This window comes from Galeopterus variegatus, unplaced genomic scaffold (assembly GCF_000696425.1).
Source record: "Galeopterus variegatus unplaced genomic scaffold, G_variegatus-3.0.2 Scaffold2640, whole genome shotgun sequence".
Taxonomy (NCBI): domain Eukaryota; kingdom Metazoa; phylum Chordata; class Mammalia; order Dermoptera; family Cynocephalidae; genus Galeopterus; species Galeopterus variegatus.
In genome coordinates this window covers 264,452-282,850 of record NW_007728751.1, presented here as the reverse complement: position 1 = coordinate 282,850, position 18,399 = coordinate 264,452, and the positions used below count along the sequence as shown (strand labels likewise).

The 18,399-nt window shown below is 37.4% G+C and overlaps 1 protein-coding gene and 1 pseudogene across 1 annotated transcript in view; one reads left to right on the top strand and one right to left on the bottom strand.

Annotated features, from left to right (window-relative positions):
• Nucleotides 1-1,593: 1,593 nt before the first annotated feature.
• The window catches only part of BICD1 (bicaudal D homolog 1 (Drosophila)), a gene marked incomplete at its 5' end in the record, with an annotated part of 62,602 nt that continues 45,796 nt past the window's right edge, over nt 1,594-18,399 (top strand). Inside the window, 2 exons of the mRNA XM_008582491.1 lie at nt 1,594-2,019; nt 16,552-17,646. Of these exons, the coding sequence (XP_008580713.1) occupies nt 1,594-2,019; nt 16,552-17,646 (1,521 nt within the window). The remainder of the gene's footprint in view (nt 2,020-16,551; nt 17,647-18,399) is intronic.
• Nucleotides 4,256-4,907, bottom strand: LOC103598493 (annotated as a pseudogene).

The following is an 18,399-nucleotide window of genomic DNA, read 5'->3' as shown; positions in this document are numbered from 1 at the left end:
ATGGTTTTTCATAGCAGTGAGTGCTGGCTTTCCATCAGTATCTATTGTTCCCATTTCCCAGTGTATTTCCCAATTTTTAACTGGGCACAAGGCTGCCCAGAATAAAGACTACATTCTTCACCTCCCTTGCAGCTAAGTGTCAGATGACTAGTATTGGAAAATAGCAAATGAGAAGTGATATGGGCAACTCTGAGACATGTCCTTAAAGGGATGGTTGGGCCCCTTTCTTCATCTCACTGCTTGGAACATGATCAAGATGGCAAGCCACCCTGGATCATGTGGACTGGAGTAGAAGGCAGTGCAACAAGAAAGAGGAAGCCTGGCTCCTGGATGACCTCATGGAGCAGAAATTTCATACTGGCCCTTACACGAGAGAGAAACAAACTTCTATCTTGACTAAGTCACTCTCATTCAGGTCTCTGTTAAATGAGCCAGAGACCTGAATGAACTAAACCTATATCCTAACCTTTGTAAGACAAGCCACTGTATTGAGATTTTTATGAAATGGCAAGGGGAGAAATAGAAATATGTGAAAATGATGTCTATGATCGCTTTTCTTCAGTTTTTAAAATCTTTTTTAAATTTCAAGTCCAAACTAATATAAATACTAAAATAAATACAATACTGAACACGTTCATATTAGCATCTAATGTTATGTGACTTTAGTTAATTTTTCTAGTTTTTTAATCATTGACAGTAGTTGTTTATTCAGCAAATGCTTCTTGAAGAGTGGAATTCTGTTTTAAACACTATGAAGGAAAATTGAAGTGCTATGAGGGACACTTAGGTGAATAAAAAGTATGTAAAATAAAAACAGTGTATTTGTGGAGACAAAATGTTTATTAAAAGCTGGCATGTGATAAGTGCCATTGAACAGGTCCCAAGGAAGGCAGGCTGGCTCAGAGCAGTGACCCCTGTCACCTGTGGGCTTTCATGACTAAGAGGATGTGTGAGCAGTCTCTCCTTTGATTACAGTTCAAAACAGTATTACATTGATAACAGCATAGATATTTTTGTTATTGGATAATTTGTAACTGTTCTTCCAGATTCTGTCCTTAAGCACATAAAATTTTTCTTTGCTTTCTCATCTTACTTTCAGACATATTTTACTGAGATTATGTTCTCATTGTGGTCTTTTAACTAATTTATCTCTAGGTATAAAATTTCCTCATTAATAATGAAATAAAGTAATAATGATGATAAAATCTTTTCTTGGATTGTGAATATTCTGATAAATTATTACAAAAAATATTCCTGATTTATTGGGCAAACAGCGCCCCCTTTTGACCATTGGATCCTATAAAAAATTCTAAGAGTATTTTCATCTCTGCTAAGAATTAAATTATATATGTATAATTACATATATTAATATTTAATTACATATTTATTATAATATCGAATTATATATATATATATAATTTCTAAAGAAATCATCCTGTGTTACCTTAAGAGTATACTGAGTTTTTTTATGATTTATTTTGTAGACTAATGCTATAATTTTCTTAAATAATTAGATCCACTGGAGCGTTTAATGGCAGTTTTGTAAGACCCAAATTTTAGTTTTATGAATCTTCTTTATCCTATCTGATTCAGGTTGAATACGAAGGCTTAAAGCATGAGATCAAGCGTTTTGAGGAGGAGACAGTGCTACTGAACAGCCAGCTGGAAGATGCCATCCGATTGAAAGAGATCGCTGAGCACCAGCTGGAAGAAGCCCTGGAGACCTTAAAAAATGAAAGGGAACAAAAGAACAACCTGCGGAAGGAGCTCTCCCAGTACATCACCCTCAACGATAACCATATCAGCATCTCAGTAGATGGACTCAAGTTTGCCGAGGATGGGAGTGAACCAAACAATGACGACAAAATGAATGGTCATATCCATGGGCCTCTTGTGAAACTGAATGGAGACTATCGGACTCCCACCTTAAGGAAAGGGGAGTCTCTGCACCCTGTTTCTGACTTATTCAGTGAGCTGAACATTTCTGAAATACAGAAATTGAAGCAGCAGCTTATGCAGGTAAGGACTTTCGTTAGGGCAGCTCGAGTCAGTTTCTTGTAGACTGTGTGTAGCACGTTGTGGGATTTCTGATTCTCACATTTTACTTCCAGAAGGTTTTTTAAAATGCTGCTTTTTCAACTAAGAATAGAAAGTACAATATTTTAGAAAGACATGACAGAAGGGGTCTTGAAGAGAAATCTCTCATTTGCGTCACTTTAAGAAATGAATTTCTTAGAGCCACAAATTAGATTCCAGTCAGGTCTGAGAAATGAGAGTCTTGATGCGTTTCTGACAAAAGAATTCAAAAGCTTTATACACAAGTGAAATGACAGAAAATGCAGTTTTCCATCACAAGCAACTGTATACATAGCTTCCAGATTAATGGTTACATTTCACAGGAATACTTTAAGCCTTAAAAGACATAAAGGACTTCCTATATACAAATTAGTTAGGATACCATATGATTAATATAAGGAAAATGAAGGCAGATGATCAGGCTCCATCAGATGTTCAGAATCTTGCTGAGCAGGACCTAGCCTGTTTGATGTAAATACGTTAACTGTATACGTGTGCCCAGGTGTTCCTTGGCTATTGTCTGATGTAATTGCACATGTGTGCCCAAGTGTTCCTTGGTTATCTGACTTGCATCCAGGTGTCCCTGGGTTATCTGACTTACGTATAAAGGACAAACAGCTCTGATTCACAGTGCCCCCAGGATGCCCCTGGGAAGTCACCAGGAATCCACTAGGGCTGCTGGAGGCAGCTGCTGCTGCTGCTGCTGTGGTGGCTGGGGGCTGGGCTCACGTCCAAATAAAGCATGTCAACTTTGCCAATGGCTCCCATGATCTTTCCAATTACCTAGGTCGTGACCTGCATATGAGGGGTCTGTGACCCAGTCTGCACAATGGGCTTGAAGGGTCTGTGACCCAGCCCGACAATGGGTTTGAAGGGCCTGTAATCCAGCCTGACAATTAAAAATACAGGATAGGTATAAATCTGAAACCAAAGGTTTCTTATTCCAAAATGATAGTCCTTAAATTTTTAGCATGTTCAAATCATGTCTTGTGAAGTCCTTGCCTTTAACTTTACTTCATTGTGAAATAGCTTTCTTGTCTGTTTTTTGTTTTGTTGTGGCACCTGGACGGTAAACTCGACTTCTGTTAGCACCATGCTCTAACCAAGTGAGCTAACCAGACAGCCTAACCTTCTAGTTTAGTCTTGCCTCCCTGCCACACCTTAGTTCAATGATAATGGAAATGTTTGAGGAACAGCGGCATCAGCATCACCCGGGAGCTTACTTGAACTACAAATTGCTGGGCTCCAAAGATCTACTGCACCAGGAATCTGGTTTGACAGATTTGTTAGGTGATGAATTTGAGGCTTAATCTTCAATCCCAGGTTTATCCCACCAAGGTTTTTCAGGTGTAGCTGATAATTAGAGGCTAAGACTCTGGTAATCACTTTCTTTTTTTAACCACTGTCGGGTTACAACAATAACAATGCTAATTGTATGGCTAGGCATTTCATAACTAAAGCCAAAACATTTCATTATTTTAGTTATGCTGAGTTTTCCATTTGTATTGTCCAGGCTAGGGGTTAGGGCTCACAGACTCTTCAAACCCATTGAACAGACTGGGTCATCATATCCCTCACACACAGCTCTATGCTAGGTGATTGGGAAAGATCCCAGGAACCGTTGGCAGACGACGCAAGCTCAGTGCTCAGCTTCTTTAGCAGCAGCTTACAGCAGCAGTAGCAGCAGAAGTGGCAGTGGCCTCTTGGGGCATCCTGGGGACACTGGCAGCAACAGCCTCCAGCAGCAGTAGCAGCCTCCCCGTGGTTCCCCGGGGGAGGGGGGGGGGCTGTGGATCAGAGCTGCTCCTCCTTTATACTTAAGTCCATGAGCCAGGACTCCTGGGTGCACATGCACAATTACATTAGACAATGACGAAGGAACACCTGGGTGCACGTGCATATTTATACCAAATGCTCGGCAAGGTTCTGAACATCTGAGGGGCCATGACCATTTTCCTATATTTTCCCTATAACCACCAAGTTGAAAATTTTTATTTTGTTAAGATATACAAATAGAATAAATAAAACAGTCCACAATTCTATAATTTCTAAACATTTAACCACCTGTGGCGTCCATGAGGTGCTCTTGTTCTTCATAGTTCAGAGAAAGTTCAGATGACTGATACTCTGTGGAAGCCCAACTTCTTTTCCTTTCTACCCACAAAATTAATTTGTCTTTTCAGAAGTCTTGCTGGATGTTTTCTTTATTTACCTCTCCATGTTGCTGCTTAATTTGATAGATTTCATTTTTTGTAGCACAATAGACCGTTCAGTTTCATAATTCTTACTAACCAGGGATGCCCACTTGGCTCCATTTCTTTCCATTTAGATCCAGCAGTGAGTTGCATGTTCTTTCCCTGACAGTTTAAATCTTGAATATATTTCCTTAATTTTTGAAGCTCTCTCTCTGCATGTTCAATCATATGAACTAGATTTTCATTATATACTTCCCAGGCATCACACCCATGCTGTGACATTAGTTCCAGATACTCCATTTGAACTGCTTAATGCTCTCATTGGGCCATAGAGTTGTTTACACAATCTTGCCATGCAGCAATGTCATTTTTCTGACCCGAGGAAGGGGCTGGAAGAGTGAATCATTTCATACTGAGTAATTCAATTGGTTGTTGTCTTTCATTATGTCAGTTTCAAAAGCAGACTAATTCGGGACTGTCAGCTTGCTCAGGTAGTTCTTAGTAGGTCGGTATCTGCCAGTTTCTTCCTCCATCAGCACTGCAGCCACTTCCCGCACACAGGAGCTTCATCACCTGATCAAAATACGGCAGCACACCTACCCCAACCCCTCCAGCCATCAAACCTGTGCCCATCATTCTGGGGACCTTAGGTTTGCCTGTGTTTTCTGTGTCTTTGCAGGCTCAGTCCATCAATCCCTTTTTTTGTTTGTTTTTGGTGGCTGGGTGGTAGTATCACTTATTTTTATAGCAAACACAGCCTATAATTTGCTGCCTCTGTAGAAATCATTATGGAAAAATGAAATTAGCAGAAATAAATGAGACCATAGAGCCAATGAAGTGAATTTGTTAGTAGCTTTGTTTTTAATACTACATCAAGAGTTAACATATCCTGTACTTTACCTGCCCGGTGCTTGTGGCTGCGAAAAGAGAATTCGTTTTTGTGGTTTTTAATTTGAGCCAAGATAAAAGGGCATGACCATTGGAAGAAAATGAATTTCATATAGACTTTCACCTGACTTCAAAGTCTGGTTATGTATAGGTAATACTTTCTATGTCTTTTTGCTCAGTTTACACTAATACAACTAGGTAGATAGAAATAGAAGCCATATTTCCTCTTGAAAAAGTTTTACATGACAGCTATATTCATAAGAATTTACGCCCCTGTATTAGTCCATTTGTATTGCTATAAAAGAATACCTGAGACTGGGTAATTTATAAAAAACGGAGATTTATTTGGCTTACAATTATGGGACAGGTGCATCTGGCACAGGCATTAGGCTGCTTCTACTCATGGCAGAAAGCGGCAGGCAGCCTGCAGGCAAGCAGATCACATGGCAAGAGGGAGAGAGAGAGAGACAGAAGGTGTCAGGGTCCTATAAACAACCAGCTCTCACAGGAACTAATGGAGTGAGAACTCAGTCATTACTCCCCCCACCTAGGGAGAGCACTAATCGATTCATGAGGGATCTGCCTTCATGACTTAATCAATTTCCAACACTGCCACATTGGGGATCGAATTTCCACATGAGTTTTGGAGGGGACAACACAGCCAAACTCCATCAGCCCCCACATTAAGTAGCATTAAATAGAATTAATTTTTTTTAAAACATATCATGTTGGTGGCTTTGGAATAAAAAGTTAGTTGGGTTGAGGCTTTTTTTTCTTTTTATTTTTGTGGTAGTGTAGAAGATATTAGTAAGAAGGGCTTTTATACATAAAACAGCTCAACAATTTCCAACCAGGTCATCTACTGGTAGAAAGCTCAGAACTGTTCTCAGATTTAATCCTATACATGACCCGAATTGGGTAATACAGAAGTCTAAAAAAGATGAGTAATTTGGTAAAAAGAATGGTGGGGAACAAGTAAGTTCTCAGCGGGAGAGTGTTCTCAACAGAATGCCATTTGCATTTGGGGTGGGACAATTCCTGATCCTCTGAGACTGTCTCCTAAGTTACAGGAGGTTTAGCATCTCTGGTCCCAATACATTAAATGCTAGATACTTCTCCTCAGTAGCTGTGATGACCAAAAATGCTCCCCCACACATTTCAGATGCTCTAAGGGTCAGCTACTAGTTGAGAATCATTCTTAGAGGGACAGCACTTTACTGTCCCATAAAATGGGTTTACATAATATGAGGAGACTTCAAAAAGTTTGTGGAAAGATTCATATAATCTTTCAATTCTACTTTTACACAGACTTTTTGAAGTACCCTTGTTCCTCATTAGAGAGTCATGAAGGTTTATGAGTTAATATATGTAAGAGTGGATAAAACAGGGCCTTTGCAACACAGTAAATGCTCAGTAATTGTGAACTATTATCCTTATACCAACTACATAGTGCCTTTAATTTATTAAGCACTCCATTTGTTTAATTGTTATTATTCTTGCTGTTATTATTAACTGTTATTTTTGGACTATTAACTAAAAGTCATCTCAGAAGGAACTGATATGGGTACTGGTAGGAATATAGAAAGGTAACAGTTAAATCTCATGATCCGAGACGGTCTGAAAAGGGATGTTCATTAAACAAAATGTGGGGGTGAGAAAAACTCTGCTGGATAAACCCTCCCTCAGTATACTGGAAAGCTGTGTACCTTCAGATCTTTCATCAGTGCTTGATTAATGCACTGATGTGGAGGGACACAGGCAGGGCCTTATATCCCAAAGTTTTCTCCAAATTTAGTTGTGAAAACCAGGCTCAACACAGGAAGGGATTTGCAGCTTCCAGTCTCACGTCAACAACACTAACTTTGAATTTTTTTTTTAAGCAAAGTAACCATTTATCTTTGCTTAGTCAGCATTTTTTAAAAGCATATCAACTTTTTCTAGGAATATATTTTATTCAAACCGTTGAGTACAAGTGTTAACAGAGAATATATTCTCATGAATTATTTCTTTTTAATCTGATAGTTTTTTCTTAGCTATTAAATCAAACCCTTGGGTTTAATTTATCTAAACAATTATAAAAACATTACAAGATACATTGCCTAGAATTCATTGTAATTAGCTTTGATGTTAATGACGCTTGAAAATAATATGGCAATTCAGATAAAAAACAGTACTTAAGCACTGTGAAGCATATACTGTGTCAGTACCCTGTTGTGGACATTCTGAAGAGGAGCCAATAAAATGCTATCTGAAATGTGTGGGGCCAGATGTGTTTTGAAATTAAATTTTCAGAATGTAGGGCTGACTGGTTAACTCAGTTGGTTAGAGCATGGTGCTGATAACACCAGGGTTTGATCCCTGCACTGGCCAGCCACCAAAAAAAAAAAAAAAATTTTTTTTTTTCCAGAATATAGACAGGTACTATGGAATATATACCACATATATTGTGATATCCCCAGTGGGGTCAGATGCAGCACCCAATCATCAAATAATATTAACATTTCTGTAGTGAAATGTAAGTATTTTCACTAAGAGTAAAAAAGCGCCACAAAAGGCCTCACATCAGTCAGGTGCAATTTTGTTGCCCAGGAGTTTAGGACTGTCTGAAGATTGCCACCAGGTGAGTTATAACAAAATTTTTATTTAGAACTTTGTGGATTTTGAAATTGTGGCTGTCATAAGAAGAGCACTTGCTGTACTGCTGGGTAGCTCTCAATTTTGTATACCTCAACTTATAGCATCAGTATACTTGGATGTGACAGTTTGTGTTTTCATTGTCCCCTTGTCTCTTAGAACTTCTTCTGGCCAGGGTCCAAAACAACATATCAGGGAGAAAGCTCTGTGCCTCCAAATCCAACACCTGCACTGCATTAATGTTGACAGATTGTGATGAGGTAGAAGGGCACAGGCAGGGATATAACACCCTGAATCAGGCAATATGCAGCTTTTAAGATTTTCTTCCTAATGATTAAAATCCCCTCTCATAGTTAGGAGTAATAAGTTGAAGAGCTCTATTGTACAACATGGAGAGTATAGTTAGTAATGTAATTTATCCTTAAAAATCACTAAGAGGAGTAGATTTTTTTTAAATGATAAGTATGTGAGGTAATGCCTATGTTAATTAGCTCCAGTTAGGCATTTCACAGTTCATACATATTTTGAAACAATTTGTTCTGCATGATAAATGCATGGATATTTCAAAAAGTTCGTGGAAAAATAGAATTGAAGACTAATGTGAATCTTTCCATGAACTTTTAAAAGTGCCGCTCTATATACATTTTTATTTGCCCATTTAACTAAAAATTAATTTTTAAAAAAACCTCTTTGAGACAGCATACCTATGCCATACCTTATTTGCCTTTTCTTATCTTACAAGGCACCATTATGCCCATAAATTATGTTTTCCCATCTATAGGTGTTTATTTAACCTGATTCCAGGGGAAAAGAAAAAAAATCTTTGCTTTCTGCCTTGGGTATCAGGAATGTTGGGTGAGTTGCTTCACTTCTGAGTCTCATTCAAAAAGGGGAAGGTAATAAATTAGCCCCACCTAGTCTCTAAGATAACCTTTGTTGGAATTAGGAAAATGACACAAACAAAAAAAAAGGTCCCCTTCTTCAAGGTATCATACTGCCATCTGCTGGGAAATGATAACAATAAATATAAAAATCTACAAGGACTACAATTTAAGTAGTGCGTCCTAAAGTTGTACTGTGTACAACCTGCAGAGTTATGCATTGGAGCCTTGATGATAATGTCATGCTTTTTGTAGAGTTGTTGTGAAGACCAAATGGGATGGTAAATATGAAATTATGTATAAGTCATAAAATTGTATATTATTGTACTGGAAACTGCCATCCATTTTTGAGGTGCTAGGAAGATCCCCACTTCTGCTTCATGTAAACAGTCAGTTCAGGAACCATAGAAAGTATGGGAAAAGGCACGTGACAGTAAGCCTGCATCTAAATTAAGGGGTGATTTTTTCCCCAGAGCAAATTGGAGTGAATATTTTACTGAACTGTATTTCTTCCTAGGTTATGAAATAAATTACAAGAATATTTCAAATTTAGCCTGTCATATTAACCTTCACATAACACAGAAACATATGCACAAAAAATATAGTAAGTAAACATATTTTATTCTTCTAAAAGCCCCTGTAAACTTGACATGGGCCATGATAATGAACAGCTCAATTAGTGTCTTTTATTCACTAGGGGAAACTTTTCAGGGTATTATTGGATAAATTGTTTTGGCTTTTTGGTGCCCTCCAGGCCTTGTTATTTCAAATAGATTGTAATTGACATTTTCCAGTGACAGTCAAGTACCTTAATTAGTTTTTATTAGAATGAAAATAAGTAGATCCTGTCTGGAAAAACTAACTAAATTATGTAATCTATTTAAAGGAGTTCTCTATGCTTGAACTAAAATTTTTGCTTCTGATAAACAGCCTCTGTTTAACTTTACATCCACATAGAGTCAAAGTAAGCAGGTCAAAGCTCTGGATTTTTTTCAGTTTCATACTGGATATCTAGTTTCACATGTAGTGTGAGAAAACAGTAATGTTTCTATAAAATTGAAGTTAATATGTTTTGTTATATCTTAATGGATGTTGAAAAAATAGATTCATATTATGTTTGGATTCACTTTATTAAAGGCAATTTTAACTTTTCCTGTAATGGTGGTAAATGGTGATGGTAATTTGTTATATGTCCCATAAAAGTTAAAAGTAATTTATACATATTTGCTTAATTTGTTGGTCTTATAATGACTGTATAGGGTAGATAGTATTATTTTTCCCATTGGGCAGGTGGGGAAACTGAGGTATGACTATGTTATGTCATTTGCTCACGGTCAAACATCTAATGTGGAGTTAATACACTGAGAGAGTCAAACAAATCAAATATTGTCTCTGCTTAACAAAGACTCACAGAATGGTCAGTTCCTGGTTTTAAAACTTAAAGTGAAAAATAACAATTTTCTAGTACAAAGTTGACAACTTAAGTGGTTACACTATTACAAACTTTATAGTTAAAGATTACCTTTATATACTGTATAGGCAAATACATTTCTCAGAAGCCTTACTTTTTCTAATACATATCAGTAAACATAGAAAGAACATCTATAATCACAACAACCAGGGGAAGAGCCTAAGTAGCTTTTTGGTTGTTGTTTTCTTTGTTTATTTTATTTTTTAAGAACAGCTTTATAGAGTTATAATTCACATGCCATACAATTCACGGTTTTTGATATAGTCACAGAGTTGGACAACCATCACCACAGTCAGTTTTGGAACATTTTTGCACACCAGAAGGAAACCACATACCCATCTGGCAGCCATTTCCCACTTTCCTGGAATCCTCTAGCCCTAGGCAACCATTGCAGACATTTCATATAAATGGAATCATACAAGGATATTTCAAAAAGTTCGTGGAAAAATTCATATTATCTTTTAATTCTATTTTTTCATGAACTTTTTGAAGTATCTCATATGTGGTCATTTGTGACTGGCTTCTGTCACTTAGCATAATATTTTTAAGGTTCATCCACGTTGTAATGTATGTTAGCACTTCATTCCTTTTTGTTGCTAAACAATATTTTATTATATAGATATACTACGTTTTATTTTTCCATTAATTAGTTGGTGGATATTTGAGTTATTTCTACTTTTTAGCTATTATGAATAATGCTGCTGTGAACATTCATGTGTGAGTTTTTGTGTGCACATATGTTTTAATCCTCTTGGGTGGAATTCTAGGAGTGGAATTGGTGGGTTATATGGTTACTCTGCTTCACTTTCTGAGGAACTGCCAGACTTTTCCAAAGTGGGCACACCATTTTATATCCCCACCAGCAGTGTATGAGGGTTCCGATTTCCCCACATTCTCACCAACACTTGTTATTATCTGCATTTTTTGATTATAGCCATCCTAGTGGGTGTGAAGTGGTATTTCATTATGGTTTCAATTTGCATTCCCTTCATGGCTAATAATGTTGAGCATTTTTTCATGTGCTTATTGAGCATTTGTTTATCTTCTTTAAAAAAATTTATTCAGGTTCTTTGCCCATTTTTTGATTGGGTTATTTGTCTCTTTATTACTGAGTTGTACGAGTTCTTTATATTCTGGATATAAATCCCTTATCAGAAGAAATTGAAATCAGTATGTCAAAGAGATATCTACACTCCCATGTTCATTGCAGCATTATTCACAATAGCCAAGATATGGAAACGACCTAAGTGTCCATCAACAGATGAATAAAGAAAATGTGGTATATATGTATAGATATATACAGTGGAATACTATTCAGCCTTAAAAGGGAAGGAAATTCTGTCATTTGCAACAACATACGTGAATCTAGAGGACGTAATGCTAAGTGAAATAAGCCAGGTACAGAAAGACAAATACCATATGATCTCACTTATATGTGGAGTCTAAAAAAGTTGAACTCATAGAAGTATAGAGTAAATCGTGGTTACCAGAGGCTTGGGTGGGAAGTTGGGGGGGACCGGGGCAGGCAGAGATAAGAAAAGAGGAGAGGGTAGTCAAAGGGTACAAAGTTTTAGTTAAACAGGAGGAATGAGTTCTAGTGATCTATTGCACAGTGTGGAAACCATAGTTAATAATAACATATATTTCAAAAGTGCTAAAGGAGTATATTTTAAATGTTCTCACCACAAAGAAAAGTGTGTGAGATGTTGATGGATATGTTAATTAGCTGGATTTAATCATCCTATAGTGTGTACATGTATTATAATATCACATTGTACATCAAAAAATATATATAGTTATTATTTGTCAATGTAAAAATAGCATGTTTATTGAGATATAGTTTGCATACAATAAAATTCATCCTTTTCAATGGTAAGAAAAAAAAAGACTTTATGGCAATTGATAGCTTATAAAACAACTTTGAGGTCCTTTTCCTGTAGAAGTCCTAATATGAATTATGATTATCTTTTCTTTGTTCCTTCACAAAAGAATCTTAGTCCTCAATACATGTAAATGTATTTATTTAAAAGGTAAACACTCAGTGAAATTAAAAATAATTTATATGGGATATAATAATAATAGTTAACATACACTATACAGTTTACAAATACTGCATTCAGGTTTTCTGACAAAACAACCAGCCCTACCATGAAAAAATAAAATCCCCAGTTCCAGACAGAAGATGAAGATTATAGGAAGAAAAATAAGGCAACAGTTATTGGCCACTATAGAAGATTATAAGTAATTCAGCAAGTCTCTCTTGGATAAATTCTTCACAAGTGAGATTAAAATAGTAACACTTAAAATGAATGGTAATTTAAAGCTTTGAAGTACTTTGCCTTTATTAATTCAAAGCACAGTGAATCTTAAATAGTTTAAGCACCTGCTCTTTGAATTCCAAATACAATTTAAGGTACTCTAAGACTTAATAGTTGAGTGAAATTATAATACTGGAGTTTTATAAAAAGATCTGCCTTTTTTTTTTGTCAGATCAACTTTAATTGTCTGGGGGAGGGGGTGATATATATATGTATAGTTTGAATACCATTCCCTATTCAACTGATTTCATCAGAAATATATGGAATGTGGGGCTGAGCCCGTGGCGCACTCGGGAGAGTGCGGCGCTGGGAGCGCAGTAGTGCTCCTGCCGCGGGTTTGGATCCTATATAGGGATGGCCGGTGCGCTCACTGGCTGAGCGCGGTGCGGCCGGTCTCAAAAAGGACAAAAAAAAAAAAAAAGAAAGAAATATATGGAATGTGGAAACAGTATTATATATGGAACATTCACACACGAAAAACAAATGTCCTATTTGATGTATTACTGGAGATGTTATCATGAAGAAACTGGTAGACTTATCCTTTAGGCTTAGAAAATGTTTATGTTAAATATGAACCGGCAGAGTACAGATTGAATACTGTTCTAAAAGCATTACCTTTCATCATAACATTTTTGCCTCTAAAACAAGCTTGAGACACTACATTGTGTTTTGATCCAGTTTTTCTTTTATTCAAAGGCTTTTCCTATTGAGAGGCTTTTTGGAAACAGTTTTATCTTTAATCATATATATTAGTCATACAATGTTTAGACTTTTCAGAGGAAACTCATTTAATTTTCATGGGAAAAAGGAAAACAAAACAAAAAACACTTTTGAAATAATCCATTTTCACTGAGATTATATATCATGCTAATAATACAATATTTAGAAGACTTTCCATCTTCTTTTTAAAAAATTCAAATGACTTGGCTATTTGTCAGATACCATATTACAGAATTACCTGGGTTTTTCATTAAAAATTATTGCCCAATAATCTGGGTAAATAAATTCATCTTTCAGCTATGGAGATACAATCTGTTATATCTAATGAAATCCAGCTAAAAGGATTTGTATTCAAATACATTCTCACTCTGAAGTAAAAGAGTTGCTTTTAGACATTCAGATACAGATTTATGAAAACAGATGTGTTTGACACGTAAAAACATTTTGGTCATAGGAATTGGATCACAGCTAACCAAGTGTTAACAATAGCTAACATTATAATACCTTGAGCATTAAATTCGCTATCTCACTTAATCATCAGAATGTCCCTATGAGGCAGGCATTATTATGCTCCTTTTATAGATTACTGAACTGAAGCTTACCCAGAGTCAAATAGTTAAGCAAATGTTGGCGTCAAGATTTGACTCCAGAGCTCTCTGTTGCATCAGTCCCATTCTTTACCTAAGATACTATTCTCTGAGAATATTTTGGTTTCTGCAGCCATAGTATGTAATTTATGGATTGTTTCTGTCATAGATATGGGCAAGGACTATGTCATAAAATCAAAGCTACAAGTTAAAAACCTCTAAATAATAATTTAAAATAACAAAACTATATTTTAAGTTCTAACATACATGATCATACTCTACAGGCAGGCCATAGTAATGCAGGACAGTAAAAACAATCATGCAACCTGAAACCATGCAAAACAAACTTAATAATTAATGGAGAGAAAATTACAATTCTATGATTTAAAAAAAAATTTTTGTCAAAGCATTAAAAACTCTTGTATTGGTTATAAATGTATGGAGAAATGAAAAAAGTAGTAAAACTACTTAGTACACTGTAATCTAAAATATTGGAAACACTGAGAGTTTCATTTCTTTGTAAAAAACTTAAGAGTATTTTTGATCTTGCCAACTTCTCATCATATAACTAATGATATTGAACAAGTCTTTTCTATACCATGGCAAATAGTCATACTCATTTCTAAAGTTTTTTTTCCCCTCTTTTTTCCTGCAGCTGACCAGTACAGGGATCAAACCATGCTCTAATCAACTGAGCTAACCGGCCAGCCCCCTTTCTAAGTTTGGATCAGCTTTCAACATTTTGTCCTTTGCAGTCTCAATATCTGGAAATATCTCTGAGGGTATCTTTAATGTGCCAGTGTCACTTCCTCTGGGACATTTTCATCTTTTTTGTAACAACTACTTTTTTATTTACGTTGATAAATGTGCCTTCATTAAGTTCCTTTGGCTCATATCTAAAGTCCCTCAAACAGTAGCTGTGACATCGTTCTCATTTCAGCTATTTCCCTTGTAACTCCACTTAAGTTTCATTCAAATTTTACTTCCAACATTGTCACTTATTTCTTTGCTACACTTTTAACATGGGTTTATCACTGGGAGACAGGAAGATAACACAACTCCACACTTCGCTTTCTGTGAATGAACTGAATAACAGTTCCACAGTGACCAGTCACTGACAGATTGAATGAAGTGATGTGATTGGTCATTGGTCATGATGTTATTATGTTGTTATTTTACAGACTAACAAGCTAGCAGCAATGTTTGTACTTTAAGCATTGCTCAACAGTTAGCATATATGGTAATTGAAATTTGAACCATGTTTTGAGGAGATTGGTATTTAACTAAAGCATGGTAACTATAACATGCATATTAGAATCTTGCCAAGTGAGGATTGACTGTACATGATAGTTATATGACAAACATCAAGTTCCATAAGGGAGCATTAAAATACTGCTTCTACGGGCCGGCCCGGTGGTGCACTGCTACAGTGCGCCGCTTGGGATCGCGGCGGCACTCCCGCCGAGGGTTCGGATCCCACATACAGACTGGTTCCCGCTCACTGGCTGGTTGGGGTACAGGCGCAACACCGAGGGTTGCGATCCCGTTGCCGGTCCCGGTCCGGTACGGGCGCGACACTGAGGGTTGCAATCCGTTGCCGGACACGAAAAAAGACAAAAAGGAAAAAAAAAAAAATACTGCTTCTACTACATTATAAATTTACATATATCTGTATCATGAAGTATTATGCCAGTCTAAAAATATGAATTATATTCTAATTAATACTTATTACATTGTAGTTATAATAATTTTACTTGCTTTCTAGGAATTAAGAGTTTGGAGGATTTGATGTATGATCAAGGAGGATTTAATGCATGGTTTATTTAAAAAAAAACAAGAAGGAAGAAAAGAAAAAGCAAGTGTGGAGGATTTGCACAGCATGATATCTCTTATATAATGCTTTAAAAATAAAAACAATGTTATTTGCTTATTGAAAAACATTTACATTATAGAAATGTAAAAACTTCTTATTCACAATAGTCATTACCCATATGGAGGGAGAGAAAATGCTTTTAAACTTTCTCAGATTACAATTTCTTATTTTATATGGACACCTGAGTATTTTTCATTACACAATAGTACTTACCACCTGTACAATAATAAAATGGTCTCATTATTCAAATTAATTACTGATTTTAAAAATTCCTGTGTTGGATTGAAGGAATTGGAATGATTTGTAAATTGTTCTTTTAGCTGTGAAACTCTGTGTTCTCTGACTTTTGTATTAAAAACTATCAAATTTAATGCATGTTTATTTTGAGACTAAATGCTTATTTTTAAGGGGATAGTTAAGGTACTTAGCATTTTTAGTAAGTTAAAGCCTTAGGTTTTAAACCTTATTTTGGGTTGAGCTCTGGGAAGGAAAAGATGATTTGTAGGCACCCTGAGATGGTCATTTATCCCACATGGCCTAAGAAGCAGATGTACTGAAAGGCTCTCAAAATAAAGACAAAGGCAAGTACTATGCTTAGCTCTTGAAGTCATGTTTTCTGTGTTAGAAGATATAAATAAGACAGAATAACATTCAAGTTTCATGAGTGTATGTACATAATGCAAGAGAGTTTGGATGGGTAACTACTTGCAGCGTAATTCTTCAGAGTTATGTACTTTTAGGTTGACTTACCAGAGTTTCTGCAATAAGAAAACAGTTTAGTTTGAAATAATGAGAATATCAGCTCTGCTGCAGTTACTTTAAATGTATACATGCTAGACTGTGAGTGGATTAAGCTTATTGTTGGCACTGCATGGAAGGCATTCAGAGACTTTCTTTTGCCATTGCAGGTAGAGAGGGAAAAGGCCATTCTTCTGGCTAATCTTCAGGAGTCACAGACACAGCTGGAACACACCAAGGGGGCACTGACGGAGCAGCATGAGCGGGTGCACCGGCTCACGGAGCACGTCAACGCCATGAGGGGCCTGCAGAATAGTAAGGAGCTCAAGGCTGAGCTGGACGGGGAGAAAGGCCGGGACTCTGGGGAGGAGGCCCATGACTATGAGGTGGACATCAATGGCTTAGAGATCCTTGAATGCAAATACAGGGTGGCAGTAACTGAGGTGATCGATTTGAAAGCCGAAATCAAGACCTTAAAAGAGAAATATAACAAATCTGTAGAAAACTATACTGACGAGAAGGCCAAGTATGAGAGTAAGATCCAAATGTATGATGAACAGGTGATGAGCCTTGAGAAGACCACCAAGGAGAGTGGTGAGAAGATGGCCCACATGGAAAAGGAGTTGCAGAAGATGACCAGCATAGCCAATGAAAATCACAACACCCTTAATACGGCTCAGGATGAGTTAGTGACATTTAGTGAGGAGCTAGCTCAGCTTTACCACCATGTATGTCTGTGTAATAATGAAACTCCCAACAGGGTCATGCTGGACTACTACAGACAGAGCAGAGTCACCCGCAGTGGCAGCCTGAAAGGGCCCGATGATCCCAGGGGACTTTTGTCTCCACGATTAGCCAGGCGGGGTGCGTCATCCCCAGTAGAAACAAGGACCTCATCTGAACCAGTTGCAAAAGAAAACACAGAGGCCAGCAAAGAACCAAGTCCCACTAAGACCCCCACAATCTCTCCCGTTATTACTGCCCCACCGTCATCTCCAGTATTGGATACGAGTGACATCCGCAAAGAACCAATGAATATCTACAACCTTAATGCCATAATCCGGGACCAAATCAAGCATCTGCAGAAAGCTGTGGACCGGTCCTTGCAACTTTCGCGTCAAAGAGCAGCGGCACGGGAGCTGGCCCCCATGATCGATAAAGACAAGGAAGCCTTAATGGAAGAGATCCTCAAGCTGAAGTCCCTGCTGAGCACCAAACGGGAGCAGATCGCCACATTGAGGGCAGTGTTGAAAGCCAACAAACAGGTAATCTCATTCTACTGATGAAAGCATTCTAGTCGATGCTTTCTTAACTAACTTATTCCTTAATTTTGTTGAGTATCCAGTATCATCAAGATCAGAGTTCAGATTCCTGCTCAGTGGAAGAATAAAACAAACTATGTTCCAGGGCCATATCAGAATGTAATAATTATTTTTCAGTAAGTGAACAGATGAAATAGGAGAGTAGCTGTGCCCAGCTCGGTGGAGGAAGAGGTAAGGAAGTGAAAGCAGGAACAGAGGAGAGGATCCAGTCACAGATGTAAAAGGGCAGTTCAGGTGGTGCTAAGCTGAAGCCTGGCAGTTGGTGAATGTGGACACAGGAGATGGAGGTGGGCAGAATAGCCTGGCATGGCAGTGTACACCAACCAGGGAGACACAGCAAGAAAGACAGACACCCTGGTAGGCAGCTGGAGCAAGCAGAGGGGAGTCTGGGTGCAGACAGGATGAAGGAGCTCTGACAGCCCATAACCAGACCCCAACTTTGGAGCTGGGGGTTCAGATTCAATACTTGATTTCTAGGGGTGTAGCAGGATAGAAAAGACGTGTCTTATCCTTCATCCCAGACTTAGAAAAACAAGAGTACTAGATAAATGATCAAGTCACTGACTCAGAGATGAAAGACAAGACAGCTGTGGGGAACTGAGTGATATAAACAAAGCCAGACAGATTGTTATCAACTAATTAAATAGTTTGGAGCCACATCAGCAAGCAAGTAAGAGAGAGAGAGAGAGAGAGAGA